General features: G+C 48.2%; 1 protein-coding gene across 1 annotated transcript; it reads right to left on the bottom strand.

Moving 5' to 3' along the window:
* Positions 1-326: 326 nt before the first annotated feature.
* PGLYRP1 (peptidoglycan recognition protein 1) lies at positions 327-4,314 on the bottom strand. Its single transcript, XM_059151633.1, has 3 exons — positions 3,734-4,314; positions 1,173-1,294; positions 327-576 (listed from the first exon to the last, which is right to left on the bottom strand). Exons 1-3 carry the CDS (start codon positions 4,021-4,023, stop codon positions 398-400), a joined length of 591 nt encoding a protein of 196 aa, XP_059007616.1. The 5' UTR covers positions 4,024-4,314; the 3' UTR covers positions 327-397.
* Positions 4,315-18,691: the final 14,377 nt, after the last annotated feature.

Here is an 18,691-nt window from a genome sequence, read left to right as displayed (position 1 = left end):
AGATGTTGCACAGGATATCTTTGACTGAGTGCTAGAGGAGGGGTGTTGTGGAGCATGGTTCGCGGTCCCACGTGACCCCTGAGCTGCTGTCAGTGACATCTGGGCCAACTTGGTGCTGATTCCTGCGCTCTGACCTGAGACCTCTGGGTTCTGAGCTGTGATGTTCCTTCCAAGCTGGGATCTCTGGGGTCTTGGTTCAGGGTCGGGGCCTCTAGGTTCTGAGCACCAGCAAGGACAGAGTGCTGGGCCCCGGGGGCGGGTGGGAATGGCTGGGGGTCTTGTGGGAAGTAGAGAGGGAGGGGAGACATGTGGTGGGACGCAGGAACGCAGTTTGAGCTGCTCCTTTATTGGAGGGTCGGTGGTGGGGTTTCTGGGTGTGGAGGAGGTAGACAGGGTCTCACTCGTGGTAGTGTGGCCAAGTCTGGATGATCTCATAGAGTTGGTCACCTGGAGAGAGTGTCCGCTGCACATCCCGGTGTCCTTTGACCTCATATCTGGGACTCAGCTTTCCCTGAGCCACACCACAAGCCAGAAGACTCTGGGCCGCCCTGAGGGCCCGGGGTGGAGGTGACCGCTCTGGGGGAGACAGAAGCAGGAGTTAGGCTGGGGCTTCCTTGAGGGGCAGAGGTAGTGTGGGGCAGTGGTTCCAATTGTGCACCCTGCCCCACCAGCACCCAGAACGGGGTCTGCCAGTCCTCTAGTAGGAACTTAATCCTGCTGTGCCTCAGTTTCCTCATTGGCAAAAGGAGGGAATGATGGCATGTGCCCATGGGGCTGTGGGACAAGAAAATGAGTTTTTTTATGTAAAGCCCTCACAACAGTACCTGGTACAGGTTAAACCCTCAGCAAGTATCAAGATGAGAGCTTATCCTCCCTCCTCTGCCCCCAGACCTCTGGGTCCTCCCCATGACGGTGGCTGTGTCTCAGGTTCATATTCTATGAGCCACAGACTGGCCGAAGAACTTTTATACAGATTAACTCGTCCTGGCCCAGACCATGCAGTTGCAAAGAAACGGTCATTCTCTGAAGGAATTGGTGAGGCTTGGAGAAGCCGACTCACTTCCCGAGGTCACAGAGCTTGGAGGTGGCAGAACTTCCCAAGGACCACAAAGCATGCGGCACCATCCCCCAGATCCCAGGCCGGCCCACCGTGCCAGCAGCTGGACACTCACCCATATAGTTCCCCATGAAGGAGATGCCAATGGAGATAGGGTTCCAGATCTTGCCTGTGTGGTCGCCCTTGGTGTCCCAGCCCCGGCCTTCATACACAAGACCATCTTCGCCAATCAGGAAGCTGTGTGGGTGGGAGGGGGGTGGACTTGATGAGTAAGGGAGGGCCTCCTCCCCTCTTCCTCCCCTGCCCCATGCTACTCACACATAATTCCCCTCAACACCTCCCTCTTCTCCTGAAATCCAATGCCTCTTGCCTCTGCCACATCCTAGGCACGACACTACATTCTCACAGCCACCCGTGAGCCAATACTGCCCCCATTCTGCAGGTGGAGAATCAGAGAGGTAGGGACATCTGCCTGCAATCACACAACCAGAGAGAGGAGTCTGGATTCTCATCCGGGTCCCTGAGACTCCCACCCAGGTGATTCCTTGCTTCCTCCAGCCCCCCAGGAGGATTTGTTGAACTCTTGATTTGCTGAGTCCTCTTATGCAGTCCTCTGAGGCAGGTACACTGTCAACCCCAAGGTCATTCCCCGTAGACCCCTCCCTCTCAGAACTCTCCTCCAAGAAGCTCTTCTCCCCTTGGCTCAGCCTGCTTCCTGCTCTCTGTTTCCTGCTGGGGTACACTGAGTGACAGGATCTGAGACTCAGGATTGGCATCAAAACCAGATACAGACCCTGGAGTCCTGGCATCTGGCTCTTGGAAGTTTCCAGTCCTGGCATCAGATCCTCAAGACTCATCTGACACATCTTGATGGAGCGAGTCTGATTTTGGCACATTGGGATTAGCTAGAAGATCAGCATTTTGGAGTTGCGAGATCACTGCCTCCAACCTCTAGCTCTCACAGTCACCAATGATGGAAAGAACATTGGACGTTCAGAATCTTTGGGTCCTGAGCCTCCCATGCAGGAAGCCAGGTGCAGAAGAATCTGGCTCCAGAGAGACTAGAAATTCCAGGGTGATGATGGCCCCCAGGACTGGGCTGCTTTTGGCCTTGTCACAGCCTCAGCACGTGGCATGGGCAATTGGGACTCCCTGTGTGTTTGTGAAATGTAAGCGTCTAGTTTAAACCTCCAGCACCACCACCAGCTGGGTCGAGTGAGGAGCCCTTTTTCTCAGTAAAGACACTGAGACCCAAAAAATGTAGAGTGACAAGAGAGATCCAGGATGTTGGGATCAGACTCTAAATCCTAAAATCTGAGAAACAGACTTCGGTCTGCTTTTCTGTGAGGCGATTTAGGCCAGAGGCTGGGGAGCCAAGCTTTCAATAACTCATGGAAACTTAGGATCGGAGCCCCTGAGTCTTGGAGACAAATCCTGGAAGATGGAGCCTTGGGATTGTAAAAGCTTGAGCCAAGTTGCTGGGGATACCCTCATCGGCTAGAATTCCAGTGATGTCAGGTTTCCCCAGCCCCATTGGAAGCCAGGAACCTGGATTTCCAGACCGTGACTGCTGCTTACCAAGGTCTGAGAACCTGTAGGGTTCAAAGTTATTCGCCGCAGTGCGGGGAGGGGGGGCAGGGGGAGCACGGGCCCCAGACAGAGATCTTACCGTCTCTTTCTGCAGTCACCCACCTGCAGTCTGTTCTCCCCACAGCCGCCAGAGGGAGCTCTTACACCCAGCGAGCTCACGCCCCTCCCATGGCTCCAGTCTTTCTTAGGGTGGTCCACAAGGCGCTGCCCACCCGGTCTTCCCCGTTCGTTTCATGTCATTCCTCCCAGCTCCCTCCAGCCACTCTGACCTCTGTCCTCCAGGCATGACCCTCTCACTTGTCCTCTTAGCCTTTACCTCTGCTGCACCTTGCAGCTTACCACTCTTCCCGCCGCCCCCCATCCCAGAGCCACCTCAGTCTCCCCCCACAACTCCCGTCCTGCCTTATTGCTTCCATCACCGGCTGAATTTATCTGGTTGCCTTTGCTTGTTTCCCACTTTTTCCTCCCTTTTGGTCTTTAAATCCCATTGGGCCAGATTCGCACTGGTCATGTGTCCCCTGTCCCAGCACCTGGGCAGGGCCTGGCACATAGTAAGTGCCTAAGGGCAAGAGCCCATGAACTTGGGGGTTCCTACTGCATGCCAGGTGGTGTCCTAAGGGCTTTGCACGTATGTATTGGCTGATTTAGTGACCCGGTGGGGGCCACAAGCTGACTTTGCAGAGGAGGGAGAGCAAACGAAAATGGGGAAAGCGTTGGTGACACCCCCACCCCCACCCCCCGTCCCCCTCGCTGTCCCCTGTCCTCTGGGCTGAACCAGCCTGCTTATCTGCCTCCCAGCAGAGGCGGCGGACTTTATGAAATGACTGCAGTGTAGAGGACAGTTTCTTTTGTGTTGGCAAAGGCTTTCCCTCCCACGGGGGCGAGCAGAGCATGGACTTCAGCCCTTTCTGCTCTTAGCACCTGTGTGCCGTGCGCACAGTCTTGTGTGCCCGCCCTGGGGAGAAAGCAAGCCCACCCGTCAGCCAGGGGGAGTCTAGAACGGCTGGCCAGGGCAGGTCCCTCGGGCCTGCACCCCTTTCCCTCCATCCGCCCTGGTTCGGACCTGTGCCCCCGCTCCGCACTCACTTGTAGCCCACGTCACACCAGTTCAGCATCCCTGTGTGGTAGTTGTGCACATTCTGGACCTGGTTCAGGCACAAGGCTGGGCTGTCACAGGGGCTGCCGGCCGTGTGCGACACCACCACGTAGCGTGCGGGCAGTTTCAACTTATCCACGCACTTGGATGCCGGGGCCTTCCACTCTCTCCGGGGCACTATGGGGCAGCAGGAGCAAGGGAGGTCTTCTCCAGGCACCCCGAGCCCGAGGCCGAAGAGAGCCAGGAGGGCCCAGGTGAGCAGCGCACAGGGGGCGGACATAGCAGGTGAGGCACGCAGGCACGGCTAGGAGCTCGAGGCTGGCCCGGGCCACCTTTATCTGCTGGGGCCCGGCAGCGGGGAGGGCCTTGCTTCACACCCAGGCGGAACAGGAACAGGCGGGTCTCTCTACACCCCAGATTCTGCTACCTTCTCTGGCCACAACAGGATATTTTGTGGTGAGGTGGGGGAAGTGGGGGAGCCTGTGGCAAAGCCAAGGGGCCTGTCTCCTGGCTGAGAGTCAGCGTGGGGAGGGGTGCACAGGCCTCTGGTCACCTCGCCCTGTGGTTTCTGGAAGAGCAAGGGCCTGGCACCCTGCCCAGCTTTGTTTCCCTTCCCAGTGGGGGCCTTGAATAACTCACCAGGAACATTAACACAGGAGATGGAGGCCTTGTGTGCCTTTGTCTTCCTCCTGGAGGGTCCTGGGTAACAAAGGCTCCCTCCCCCCCTTTTTAAATTAAGGTGCAATTAACATACAAGTTTATATAAGTTTCAGGTATACAACATAGTGATTGGACAGTTCTGTACTTTACTCAGTGCTCCTGGTGATAAGTGTGGCCCCTATCTGTCCCCAAACTATGCAATGACAATCTTGTTGACCACATTCCCTAAGCTGTACTTTTCACCCCTGTGACTTACTTTATAACTAGAAGTTTTATCTCTTAATCCCTCTTGTCTGTTTCACCCACATCCCACCCCTCCCAACCTTCTCTTGCCCATTTAATCTCTGTATTTAAGAATCAAAAGCTCCCATTTTATTTTATTTTAATATTTTATTTATTTATTTAACAGAGATCACAAATAGGCAGAGAGGCAGGTGGGGCAAGAGGGGAGCAGGTGGGAAGCAGGCTCCCTGAGAGCCTGATGTGGGGCTCGATCCCAGGACCCTAAGATCATGACCCTAGCAAAGGCAGAGGCTTTGGGATCAAGCCCCGCACTGGGCTCTCTGCTCAGCAGGGACCCTGCTTCCCCATCTCTCCCTCTGCCTGCCTCTCTGCCTACTTGTGATCTCTGTCAAATAAATAAATAAAGCCTTAAAAAAAAAAACACCAAAATCAAATCACGCACATCACTTTGCTTTTTGTGACCTCCTATCCCATGTCCCTCTCTCTAGTTGAACACAGCTAATTCTAATGGAATCTTTGTAATAGTCTCATAGTATTTCATGGTATAGGCTTGCCATTTGGAGAGGATCATTGCTTTTTTTTTTTTTTTTTTTTTAAAAGCTTTGCTGTTCTTCATTCCACAACCTCCCCCATGCACAAAATATCAGACATACATACTGATAACTGATAAAATATAAGCTTTCTAGGTCAAAGACTCTACATATTTAATAGTTATTACCCAATGGTTTTCCCCCGGAGGCTGTTAACAATTCCTATTTCTACCAGTACCGTATTGGAACCCCCTTGTATCCCAGAGGTGGATGTTATTAATTATTAAATTTATGAGTGTAAAGCAATAGAGATCTCTTTTTAACTTGAAATGGCATTTTTATGACCACTCAGGACATTTTGTTCCCTGTGTTTTCTGCCTGCTGGGAATCCTCTTCTGTCGATTGGCTGCCATGTCTGATTGGCTGCCATGTCCGTTGTCCATTTTTGAAATACATTGGAAATACATTGAAATACTGGAGGCACCTGGTTGGCTCAGTCAGTAGAACACACACCTCTAGATCTCAGAGTTGTGAGTTCAAGCCCCACGTTGAATACAGAGATGCCTTAAGGAAAAAAATCTTAAAAAAATAAAATAAATTGGGTTGTTCATCTTTTTGTTATCAATTTGCAAATTGAAGGAAAGAATCCCATAACTGGGATTGTTGAGTCATTGGGTGTGTACGTTTTGTGTCTGTGGTCTTTTTGAAAGCATCAAGGAATAACATACATATAGAAAATTGTACTTTTTAAATAGGGTTATTAGAATTAATAGAGTGAAGAACTATGTTAATTTCACGCCATGTATATACCATGTACCCAGCACCCACATCAGGAAATAGAGCTACATTAAAATTTTTTTCAAAGAATTTATTTATTTATTTGACAGACAGAGATCACAAGTAGGCAGAGAAGCTGCAGAGAGAGGGGGAAACAGGCTCCCTGCTGAGCAGAGAGCCTGATGTGGGACTTGATCCCAGGACCCTGGGATCATGACCTGAGCCGAAGGCAGAGGCTTTAACCCACTGAGCCACCCAGGTGCCCCTACATTAAAATTTTTAATAAATATTGCCAAATATCATCCTAAAAAAGTTTTCGTATTTCTTTTCCCCAGTAATGGGATCAGCTTTAAAATGCTTTACCAATCCAAGGAATGGTGTCATTACTGTTTTATTTGCACTTCTTCAAGGATCAGAGAGGTGGTTATCTATGGCTATTTGCATCCATTTTCTGCGAACTGTCTGTTCATCTCTTTAAGTCTCTCAGTTTTGCTGTTGGGTCGTTGTATATGGAGAGTATTGACACTGCCAAATGTGCTGTAAACATTTTCCTCTAGTTTATTAAAAAGAAAAGTCTGTTTCTTTCTTTTACGGATGCTGTGTTTCCTGCTCTGCCTTAAGAATACCTTAACACACCAAGACTGTAAAACTTTTTCTGTTTAAAAAAATATTGTTATCTGTGTTTCTACTTTTAGACTTTTACCTTGGCAAGAATTTGCAATTGTATACAGTGTGAGGTAGGGGGTTAATTTTGTCTCCAAATGGCTAGCCATTTGGCCTGGCGCTGTATTAAATAGTTAGACCTAATTTTAAATTTCAGTCCTGCCACATCTTAGCTGGATTGCCTTGGGCAATTAGACAGCATTTGACATAGTCGACCACATCCCTTTTGAAACATTCACTTTCCTCAGCCTCTGTGGCACAAGACTGTCTTGATTTTCCTTCTGCTTCTCTAGCTGGTCTTTTTCTCTCCCTTTTTGACTTCGTCTTCCTTCTTTGACCATCTTACTATACTTGTTCTACTGGAGGATTTCATCCATGCGATGACTTCAGCTGCCCCTGAAATGCAGCTGACTTCCAGACTTTATATGTCCAGCCTGGAGCTTTCAGATGACGTCTGCATCTGTATATCCACCTGCCTACTTGACATCACTAATTGGATGTCCCACGGGGAACTCAAATGCAAGGTTCCCAGAATGGTTTAGGATGTGCTCCTCCGTAATCAGCCCTCTTCCAAGAGTCCCCATCTAAAGGAATGCTGTGATGGTCTTCCAGTTACAAAAGCCATGCATGAGCTTACCATCCTTGACCAACCTCTACTCTGTCTCCTCTTGTTTCCAGCACCCCCCCCGCCAGAACAACAGCCCGTACATAGCACGTGCTCAATAAATCCTGAATGACTGATAAATATCCAGTTACCCCCAAGTCATGTTGCTGTTATCTCCTAAATGTCCTATGAATTAGGCTGGCTACTGCCCCCTCCCCATCTTGGTCCAGTCACCATAGTCTTGCCCCTGGATTTTGCTCCCACCTCCTCGGTGACTTCCCAGCATGCACCTTGGCTCCTGTGAGACCACAGCTCAGATCTGATCAGGTCACTCTCAAAAGTGAGTCGCAGTTTTCTGTGGCTTCTCATGACCCTTAGGATGAGTCCCAAGCACCTCACCATGATCTGACATCAGCCTAACCTTGCTTGGCTCACTCCCGAGACATCAAGCTTCCCTGCCCTTCTTGCTGCCTTTAAGGATACTTTGATACCCTGTCCCCAGGGGACTTTCTTCACACTGTGTACAAGTTTTAAATAGAGGAACCTTAAAAAATTTGGGAACTTTGTACCTTACCTTTAAGATGACAAAACAGTCAGCTTGCCTTTTGTAACAAGACAGGGATATTTACACATGGGACTGCTTGCCGGTACTATGAACAGGTGGTGTGAAGTCTTCCCTTGTTAGAATTCTATTTATTCTGTCTCTTGTCAGCCTAAAATTGAGACATACCCTTGTGAGCATTTACAAGAGCTTCAGTGGGCAATTGTATTACCTTTAATCCTGACACTGTATTACTGATGCATTTTTCTAAATAGGGAATTAGATCTACTCCCTGTATGTTTTAGGAAGTTGGATTTTTTCACTATTTAATTCATCAACTGCTTTTCTTTGATCTCATTATAATTAAGTCAGCCATTATAAAAACTCCTCAGATTCTCTTGCAGTTAGCAAAAAACACTGGTTTTCTTTGTCATCTCAACAATGAGAGAAAGTCAAACTAAATGCCGATTGTAGCAAAAACAAAGTTAAAACACAATGCAGAATCTTCTTTTTTTTCCTTGACATTCCCAAGCCCCCCTCACTTGTCCCATCCTGTCACTCTTCTTTCCGTGTCACCTGAGGAGGTGACGAATTCCCCCAGTTGTTTTCCCCACATCATTTCCTTTCCTTCGTGTTTATCACAAGCATAGTTATTAACTTACCTGGGCAATTTTTTGATGAATTTCTGTCTCTCGTATACAGTGGGGTCTATAAGTAGCCCAGACCTACAGTAGTCCAGAGCTACTGATAGTTTTGCTGGGTCAGCAGGCAAACATGGACTGTCCCAGACAACTGAGGACATGTCATCACCCGACTTAAAGATAAGGAAGGGGCTATCATTTTCCCCTTTTTGCATACTATTATATCCCCAGTTCCTTGCATACAGCTGGTGGCAGATACATGGGAAGATCACATTCGAAGCTACCCTCCCGTTTCTCCATCTGTGAATGTGTTTAAGGACAGTTTTGCCCTCAGAGAACTGTTGTAAGCATCAAGACTGCCCCTCAGATGAATGTTCCTGGGCAAGAGTACAGATAGAGGCCCAGGGCGCCTAGGTGGCTCAGTGGGTTAAGCTCTGCCTTTGGCTCAGGTCATGGTCTCAGGGTCCTGGGTTCCGGGGTCCTGGGATCGAGCCCTGCCTTGGTTTCCATGCTCAGCAGAGTCTGCTCCTCCCTCTCTCTGCCCTTCCCCTGACTTGTATTCTTTTAAAAAAGTACAGATAGATGTCTACATACCCTATTGCTAAATATTGAAAAGTTATACATCAAGCAGACAGCTGCTAGGCAAAATACGGTCTTGCCTCTTTGCAAAAACACCTTCAGAAACACAACATAGAGGGGCGCCTGGGTGGCTCAGTGGTTAAGCCGCTGCCTTCGGCTCAGGTCATGATCTCAGGGTCCTGGATCGAGTCCCGCATCGGGCTCTCTCTCTCAGCAGGGAGCCTGCTTCCTCCTCTCTCTCTCTGCCTGCCTTTCTGCCTACTTGTGATTTCTCTCTGTCAAATAAATAAATAAAATCTTAAAAAAAAAAAAAAAAAAAAAAAAAAGAAACACAACATAGAAAGCTGTGTGCAAAGCAACAGTCCACACCAAGCGTGACTGTGCACTTTCAAAATGGATTTTTTTCTCCTGCCAGAGACCATGGTTCACTCGGGCCATTGGAGGGAAGGAGGGGAGGAGGGGGAATGGGACACCTTCTTGCACATTTGTTGAATCTCTCAGTCAGTTGACTTTAAGTCATGCAATTAATACCTTTTTTTGTTGTTGTTCCTCTTTTTTAAAAAAGATTTATTTATTTTTATTTAAACATATTTTATTTGGGGCACCTGGGTGGCTCAGTGGGTTAAGACTCTGCCTTCGGCTCAGGTCATGGTCTCAGGGTCCTGGGATTGAGCCCCACATTAGGCTCTCTGCTCACCTGGAGCCTGCCCGCCACCACCCCCCAGCTCTCTGCCTAGTTGTGATCTCTGTCGAGTAAATAAAAATTTTTTATTTATTTACTTATTTGCCAGAGAGAGAGGGAGAGAGAAAGCAAGCATAGGAGAGAGAGCAAGAGAGCACGAGAGTACAAGCAGGGGGAAGGGCAGGTGGAGGGAGAAGCAGGCTCCTTGCTCTACCTATTGCAGGTCCTGGGAACTCAATGGTAAATAAAACAGGAGTCCCAGGGTGCCTGGGTGGCTCAGTTGGTTGAGTGTCTGTCTTTTGCTGGGGTCGTGATCCCATGGTCCTGGGATGAAGCCCTGCGTCAGCTTCCCCGCTGGGCAGGAAGCCTGCTTCTCCCTCTGCCTCTGCCTGCCGCTCCCCCACTCCCCCTCTCTCTGTCAAATGAATAAATAAAATCTTAAAAACAAAAAACAAAACCAAACCAAAACAACAACAAAATCAGGCGTCCCATGGGGCGCCTGGGTGGCTCAGTGGGTTAAAGCCTCTGCCTTCAGCTTGGTCATGACCCAAGGTCCTAGGATCAAGCCCCCCATCTGGCTCTCTGCTCAGCGGGGAGCCTGCTTCCTCCCTTTCTCTCTGCCTGCCTCTCTGCCTACTTGTGATCTCTGTCTGTCAAATAAATAAATAAAATCTTTTTAAAAAAACACAAAAACAAGGTGTCTCTTTACTCACTTTCTAGTAGGGAAGACACACAGAAACAAAGAAACTCCTAACTATTTAAAATAACTCCAGATATACTATATTTCACATGGGTGGCGCGGCTAGCATTAGGCCTGGCAGGTAGCAGGCCCCCAAAGAACATCATCATCAACTCTGACCTTGAGCTTGGTTTTGGCGAGGGGGAAAAGCATCCTTCTCCTCTGTTCCCTTCTTCCACCGCCAGAGGGCGCGCCGTCCTCAGCTGTCCCTGCCCTCCCTGGCGCGCTTTCCCCCAATCTCAATAGTAAGGAGACAGCCTCAGCCTGTCAAGGGTACTGTTCTGTGATTTTCTTGGGGGTCTGTGTGTCCCTGAGAGTGGTTTGCTCCTAATAAGAGCTATGGCAACCATGCCATGAAGAACTAGAGCCCAAAGTTACTGAGTTTCGTGTTGATCACTCAGCACCTATAGGCACAATCAGCCAGGGTCCAGAGAGAGAGCTGTTGTGTCAGAGGGACCAGCTGGAGTCGAGATGTGGAGAAGAGAAACTGCAGGATAATGTTCTGGAGCTATAAGAAGGTTGCTGTTGCTGGACTGGAAAGGACCAGAGTGTGTGGGGAGCCAGCTCAGTAGAACCAGATTCTCCTGGGGCTTGTCTGGTTTGGTAAGGGCCTGGATTTGTGCTGTGAGCACTGGAACGCCACAGAAAAGCATGTAAAGAGTGATGCTAACCCACTTTGCATTTTTATTTCATTTTTTATTATTTTTTTAAAGATTTTATTTATTTATTTGACAGAGAGAGAGAGATCACAAGTAGGCAGAGAGGCGGGGGGAACAGGCTCCCTGCTGAGCAGAGAGCCCGATGTGGGGCTCGATCCCAGGCCCCTGAGATCATGACCCGAGTCGAAGGCAGTGGCCTAACCCACTGAGCCACCCAGGTGCCCCTGCATTTTTATTTCTAATTAAAAAAATTTTAAAAAATTTTTAAATAATCTCCACACCCACCGTGGGGCTAGACCTCACAACCCTAAGATCAAGAGTTTCAACCTCTGCTCCAGCAACTGAGCCAGCTGGGCACTGCCCACCACTTTGCATTTTTAAGAGGTCATTTTGAGGAGCAGAGAGGGAGAGGGAGTGAAAGATAGCAGACCCTCTTGGAGGTCTATAACTATACCCACGGAAACTTCTGGAAACCTGATTTCAACCATGAGGGAAGCCACAATTAGTGTGGTCAGCTCTTTGGAAGGCAGAGAAGATACAGAGAATCTGTATCTGTGATAATATTGCTGAGCCTCACCTAAGATCAGGCCTCTTACCAAATTCTTATGCCCTTTGATGCTTCATAAATTAGAGAGATTTTTACTAATTCCTTGTTTCAACCTCTCGATTAGGGCAGTTGTGTTCACTGTGTCTTTGAAAGGTTGTGTAATATGATGGCTGTGGTAGGCTGAAAAGTGGTCCTCCTCAAAGATACCCACATCCTAATGCTGGAAACTGTGAGTGTTACTTTCCTTGGCAAAAAGACCCTCTCCCCCCGAATCTTTGCAGGTGTGATTACACTCAGGGAGGGTCTTGAGATGGGGAGATTATCTGGGATTACCCAGGTAGGCTCTAAATACAATCACACTTAGAAGGGGGAAAGAGAGGGGTGTTTGACTAGAGACAGAAGGGAAAGCCCTGCAGAGACAGAGGCAGAGATTGGAACAATGCCGGCACAGCCAAAGTTACCAGCTTCCACCAGAAGCTGGTAACTTTGAACGAATAGAATACATGGAAAGAATTCTCCCTTTGAGCCCCCAGAGAGAGGCAATCCACAGAAGGAACTGAGCATCCCTGAACATTCTTGTTGGGCGAGAAAGGAATCCAAGCTCAGATGGCTGTTTATGTATTTCTTAAGATCGTGGTTACAGCTGGCAGCCCGGAAGGCTTTATCTCCCAGATAAAGAGGAGACTGACTTACTGCTCAGATTCCTGAAGCTCTGTGTTGTGATACAACCGCAGGCAAGCAGGCCAGGCTCTGACTCCCCCTGCCTGCCCCATGGTACTTGTGGGGGGGGTGGGGGGAGATGCATCAATATGGACACGCTGATCCTCTTCCTTTTGATACGCTCTGAACATCAAAGTCCTCTGTCTCTGACCCAGGTGTTTTGAGATTTCTGCCAACTTTTATGCAACAATTACGGAATAATTTGTTGACCTGTAACGGAGAGTGAAATCCCAGACCCTGACAGTTCTATTGGTGGATTCAAACATTCAAGGAATAAAGGACAGTTTCGTACGAACTCTTTCTGAAAATCGAGGTAAGAAGTACTCCCTAACTCGCTTATGACATCAGCGTAATCCTGATATCAAAGCCAGAAAGAAAGATATTCCCGAAAAAGAAAAATCACAGACCAATATCCCTCATGAAAATGGAGGCAATGAATTTGTGACCATGTGGATGGAACTAGAGCGTATCATGCTTAGCGAAATAAGTCAATCGGAGAAAGACAACTATCATATGATCTCCCTGATATGAGGAAGTGGAGATACAATGTGGAGGGGTTGGGGGGCAGGAAAAGAAAAAATGAAAGAAGATGGGATCGGGAGGGAGACAAACCATAAAAGACTCAATCTCACAAAACAGACTGAGGGTTGCTGGAGGTAGGGGAGTCAGGAGAGGGTGGTGGGGTTATGGACATTGGGGAGGGTATGTGCTATGGTGAGTGCTGTGAAATGTGTAAACCTGGCGATTCACAGACCTGTACCCCTGGGGATAAAAATACATTACATGTTTATTAAAAAAAATTTTTTTTTTTTTTTTTTTTTAATGGAGGCAATGGGACGCCTGGTGGGGGCTCAGTCGGTTAAGTGACTGTCTTCGGCTCAGGTCATGATCCCAGGGTCCTGGGTTAGGGTTCCGCTCAGAGGGGAGCCTGCTTCTCCCTCTACCTCCTGCTCCCCCTTGCTCTCTCTGTCTGACAGATAAAGAAAATAATGGATACAAAAACGCTTTAATATAGTACAAGCAGATAGAATCCAACAAATATGTAAAGAGAGCAAATGAGGTTTAACCCAGCAGCTCTGCGTGTACTTAACGTTCAAAACCCAGTCGGTGAAGCCCGAGCCTTCATATCCTGTGTCCGGGGCAGCCCCCAGCAGAGTGGAGGGGGAGGGCAAGTTGTGATTTTCCCCACTGGCCATCAGGAAGTTGGTGACTTAAAGCTTAAAGCTGCTTCGAGGCAGGATTCTTGTTCCTAAGGAGATCGAGGTTGCAGATCTGGCAGAGGACAGAAGTCACCTGGCCGTCAGATAATTTTGCAACCAGAGCCGATAGTTCATCAGTTCCTAAGCAGATGCATGACGAAGAGTGGGCTGCTTGAGAGGGAGAGCCACCCACACGGGTAGAGACCCAGGGCGAGGTGGGAATGTGGCCCCAGCACAAAACATTTTGAAACAACTGGGATCCAGCTGTTTTAAGGACGAGACAGCAACTGTAAGGAAAGTTCAGGAAACTATTATTAAGAAAAGTGTGTCATGGAGCGCCTGGCTAGCTCAGTCAGCAGAACATGTGACTCTCGATCTCAGGGTTGTGAGTTTGAACCCCCATGTTGGGTGTAGGGATAACTTTTTTTTAAAAAAAAAAGGAGGGGGGGAGGGAGGAGGGAGAGAAGGAGAGACAGAGGGAGGAGGCGGGAGATGCTGGGTGGGGAGAAGGAGCAGGAGGAGGAGAGGCGGCAGGTGGAGGAGGTGGAGGAGGAGGAGGAGGGGGACGGGCCGTTAGGTTTTGGCCTTCCAGATGGTTTCTGGGGTTGATTGGCATCTCTGCAAATTTGGCTTTTTCCCTTCAGTTTCCTGAATTAGGTGACAGAGACACGTAGCAAGAAAAGTACCAGGGCATGGCAAGAGGATGCGAGCTGGCCTAGCCGGCAGATGTTCTGAGGCAGCAGAAAATAGCAAAGGGAGAAAAGAGAGCAAGAGAACAACAAAGAACATGGAAAAGGAAGCCCAGCCGCTCAGGGAGAAGGAACAAACCAGAATTAACGTGCAACTTCTAACACACACGTTTCCTCAGATGTCAAAGTTCCAGTGAGAGAGATCTGAGCTCCATGTCCAGACACATTCCACCATGTCCGCGGTGTGCGTATGTATTTAAGAGTATTTTCAAAGGACAAAACTTGATTTAAAAAATAAATATTTTAAAGTAATCTCTACAACCAATGTGGGGCTCAAACTTAGAACCCCAAGATCGAGCCTCACAGTCCACTGGCGGAGCCAAGGACTCAAATTTGATTTTTGATGCATTCAGCAAGCCATCCAACCCATCAGGAGTCTCCCAAAGTACCCGGGAGTCTTAGTGGTTCAGACTCAAAAGAAAAGAAAAGACTTACAAGATGACATTTTTTTCAACATACTGCAAATATGAGATAATTGTTCATGGGAGAAAAATTATTATAACTGGAATGTGCCAGGACCTCTTCAAGTTAGTGCTTCTAGAAATAAAGGGGAAGACGTGATCTTGTGATACAAGAGAACACCGCTGTCTTTCCTGCCCTCCTTCAATGTGCAGAATGATAAAATATACTCTGGAATTTTCCCATGATTTCCTGACCTCAAGTAGCCAAACTTCGGGACTTGAACCTTCCTTAGTTTTATTGTCAGAAGCTGGTATTGGCATGTATTTCCTCTAATTTGAACTGATATTTTTGGTGTTTGATACAACACTAAGGAATATGATGATTTGGTTTCTAAGACAGTAACGTTAAGTGCAATGACTTTATTTATCATTAAAAAAAAATCTGTATAGTTTGCCATGGCGTCAGAGTAAGGAAGAACCTGTATGGTCATTTCAATAGACACAGAAAGGTACTTGACAAAGTTCACTATATATTAAGAAAAAAATCATCAGAAAACAAAGGAAAATTCCTCAAGTGGTGAGTGACCAAGGGGTCCACCATGCTTGTGGTTAGGGTACCAGGAATTATGGAACACGGGCCCTTCCTCCCCTACCAAAAAAGCCCAAAAGACAAAACCCAAGGAAAATTATATTCAAATGATCCTATCCAAACTTCTGCCTTCATAAAATGTTTAATAATTCTTTTTTTTTTTTTTTTCCTTTCTTTAAAGGTAGGCTCCACGCCCAGCATGGAGCCTAGTGTGGGGCTTGAACTTACAACCCTAAGATTAAGAGCTGGACGCTTCAGCAACTGAGCCATCCAGGCACCCCTCCAGGAAGGCAATTTTATTATTTTTAAAGATTTTATTTATTTATTTGGCAGAGGGAGAGATCACAAGTAGGCAGAGAGGCAGGCAGAGAAAGAGGAGGAAGCAGGCTCCCCACTGAGCAGAAAGCCCGATACTGGGCTCGATCCCAGGATCCTGAGATCATGACCTGAGCCGAAGGCCAAGGCTTAACCCACTGAGCCACCCAGACGCCCCAGGAAGGTAATTTTAAAAAAGTCATTTTTCCTTATAGTTGAAGATACAATGAAACACAAAACGTTTGAGTTATATACAAATTATGAAGCCCCGTTTGGTTTCTTAGACAAATTCACAAGTTACAAGAAATGTCAAATGAGACAGCAAAATACCCTTGGATATATTTGCATTTAAATAAATCCATGCTACAGAGGACCGATTTGTAAAGTTAAATATTTTTAGAGAACTTGTCTTGAGAGAATCATCAGCTCCAGAACTACTGAAATTTACATTCAGAATGGACTTACCCGAAATTTACAATGATGTCAGGGTCTGCAAAATCCTAGCAACAGCCTCATACAGTTGGAATAGCAGGAAGCTAATTCTAAAAATTAAATATTTTTTAAAGATTTTATTTATTTATTTGACAAAGAGAGAGAGAGAGATCACAAGTAGGCAGAAAGGCAGGCAGAGAGAGAGAGGAAGCAGGCTCCTTGCAGAGCAGAGAGCCCGATGTGGGGCTTGATCCCAGGACCCTGAGATTATGACCTGAGCCGAAGGCAGAGACTTAACCCACTGAGCCACCCAGGTGCCCCTAAAAATTAAATATTATCACAACAGTGTGTGACCCTGCATTTTTATATAAATCAAAAATGAAGCTGCTCAAATCAAATAAAAGATTCCATTTTGTAAGGGCCTATTCAGCCAGAGCAGCCCCACCCCGGTTGAACTGCCATTTTGTTGTAAAACTTAAATTGACCTTGCCCCCCACCCCCCAACGGGGAAGTTATTTAAAAGCAAGTCATGGAAACCAGTTGCAGGTAACAAAGTCCAAGTACAAGGGTGGGTCTAGCCAGGTGGAGGTATTCAATCAGTGGGGGCGCATACTGTCTCCGAGCTACCGAGGAGTATGGGCCCCGCCCTTTGGGAGACTTTTGGTGCCAATCTTAACCAAGGTGTGATAGGCTGGTTCAAATGTCTACTAGGGTAAATTGTAATTCAGTTGGTCGCCTAGCATCACTGTGGAGTTTCCTGTGTGCGTTACAATCTCATTGGCCACCCGTGTGTGGCCGGGCCCAACCGCATGGCCTTTGCTCTATAAAAGTTAGTCTGGAAAGCAGGGAGGGGTCGTCCTCTCTGGAGGGGCGGGCCCCGGTCGGTGTGTTTGATGGTCGTTATGATTCCTGATGCGTGGCGCAAAATAAAGCTTTGCTTGACCTTCGCTTTTTATCAGTCTCGCTCCTTTGATTACAGACCCTAACACCCACCTCCATCCATGGTACCACCTCCTCCCTCCACACTCCACCTGCTCTCACCTGTGATTCCTTCCGAGCCTGAGCTCACGAGTTTAGAATGGGAGGCAGCAGCCACAGCCGCAGTGGAGGGACATGAGAATGATGGAGAGAGTATAAGCATCCGGTCAGCGGTCAGCACCGGGGTACAGCAGATGACGTCACCGAGCTGCATTCAGCATGGGCCACAGCTCAGAGTGAATGTTGACACAGACTCAGGGTGGCAGGAAGGGCTCCAGGAAAGGTCAGGTCTAATAGTTGCCGGTCAGGGGGAGACTGAGCTGCAGCCAGAGCTGGCCTGGGGGTGATGACGAAGCAGGAAGCCAAGAATCGAGCAGGCGAGAGAGCATTACGTTTGAGGTTCACGGGTCCATTTGGGATACGACAAGACAGAAGCTTGGGGGGAGTGCCCCGTGGATCCTTACCAAAGATCCTGGGCACCACGGTTCTCGAATCTCGGCTCCAGAGCAGTTGTGGGCAGAGCAGCCACAGAGCTGGGGCTGGGACTTGATCCTGAGACTCTGATAGACACACTTGCCAAACCTCAGGGTCCGTATGACCACAGATACTTTCAAAGTGGTGACTCTGGCAAGTGCCGTTCTCTGAAGGCCTCCAGGGAAAGCCCACCTGGAAATGATCGCTTGTCAAGTCACCGGCCAGAGGCCCACTTTTTTCTAGACTTTCCGTGTTTCCCTGCCCTGGAGGCTTCAAGGGGTCCCTGTTCTCCCCTCCCCTGCAAGGCACCTCCAGACCCACCCTGTGCGTCTTCTTCAGACTCATTTGTGGGAAATGATGGAGCTGCAGAGTGATCTAGAAGAGTGGGGCTGCAGAAACTCCACCAGAGTGAACCAGAAAGGAATAGGCAACCACAGGATAGGCTTCCAGAGTTCATAAAGCACTGCAAGGCAGCAGACTACAGAGTGCCTTGTCTGAAGGAACATTCCATCCATGCTCCTTCCTAGGATTCTACTGTCACCATGAACGTTAATTGTGTGAAGAGATAAGTATGTGGGATATTACTAGTTGTGCCCCTCTGTCTCCTGATGGCTTCCTTCCCACGGCACAAGAAAAAGATGGGAAAGGCTGGAGAAAGAGAAAGCAGAGTATTCACATCCTTGTAAAAGTGCATTGTTGTGGCAGGAGGGACTCCTCCCTCTCCTCTCTAAGTGCCTGAGTAATTTTGAATAGGAGTGGTCTTGTTCCTAAAACCCAAGTTCAGCAGCCTTTCCCTGGAAAGGTCAGTACTCAAGAGATGAGTTTTGACTGGGGAGAGGAGCTTTACTCAGGAGGCTGGCCACCTGGGGAGAGGGTGGGCTTTTGTCCAAAGGCCAACTCCAAAGTTTCTGCCTGGCCTGGAGATTTTTCAAAGGGGTTGAATTCGTTAAGGAAGTGCTGGGATCAGTGACCTTTCTGGCTGGTGCCAGCTCCTGAGTTACCTCTGTCCTGGGAGATTGATTGTACCAGAAATTCCAGTTCCTTGGTGCCCTGGGTTTGGGTGGGGTGCACAAGAAGGTCTGATATTTTCATATCCTGTTGTTGTGCAAGAGTATTCTGTTCTTTCTGCCAAGGAGGACAAGTTTTACAGATGTGCAAAGGGGGGTTGGTAATGTGGTGCATGACCTTAGACTCATTTGCTAAAAGAGTTTTGAGAGAGTCAGAAA

This window comes from Mustela lutreola, chromosome 16 (assembly GCF_030435805.1).
Source record: "Mustela lutreola isolate mMusLut2 chromosome 16, mMusLut2.pri, whole genome shotgun sequence".
Lineage (NCBI taxonomy): Eukaryota > Metazoa > Chordata > Mammalia > Carnivora > Mustelidae > Mustela > Mustela lutreola.
Note: the sequence above shows the minus strand (reverse complement) of the source record. Positions and strands in the feature narration are given on the sequence as shown.

Bases quoted from the DNA above. Each gene is read 5' to 3' on its own strand.
- PGLYRP1 (XM_059151633.1), bottom strand. From the start codon at position 4,023: ATGTCCGCCCCCTGTGCGCTGCTCACCTGGGCCCTCCTGGCTCTCTTC. The intron at 1,295-3,733 runs GTGAGTGCGGAG...CCACCCACACAG, and splicing joins TGGTGTGACGTGGGCTACAA to CTTCCTGATTGGCGAAGATG. The intron at 577-1,172 runs GTGAGTGTCCAG...TGTCTCCCCCAG, and splicing joins CTTCATGGGGAACTATATGG to AGCGGTCACCTCCACCCCGG.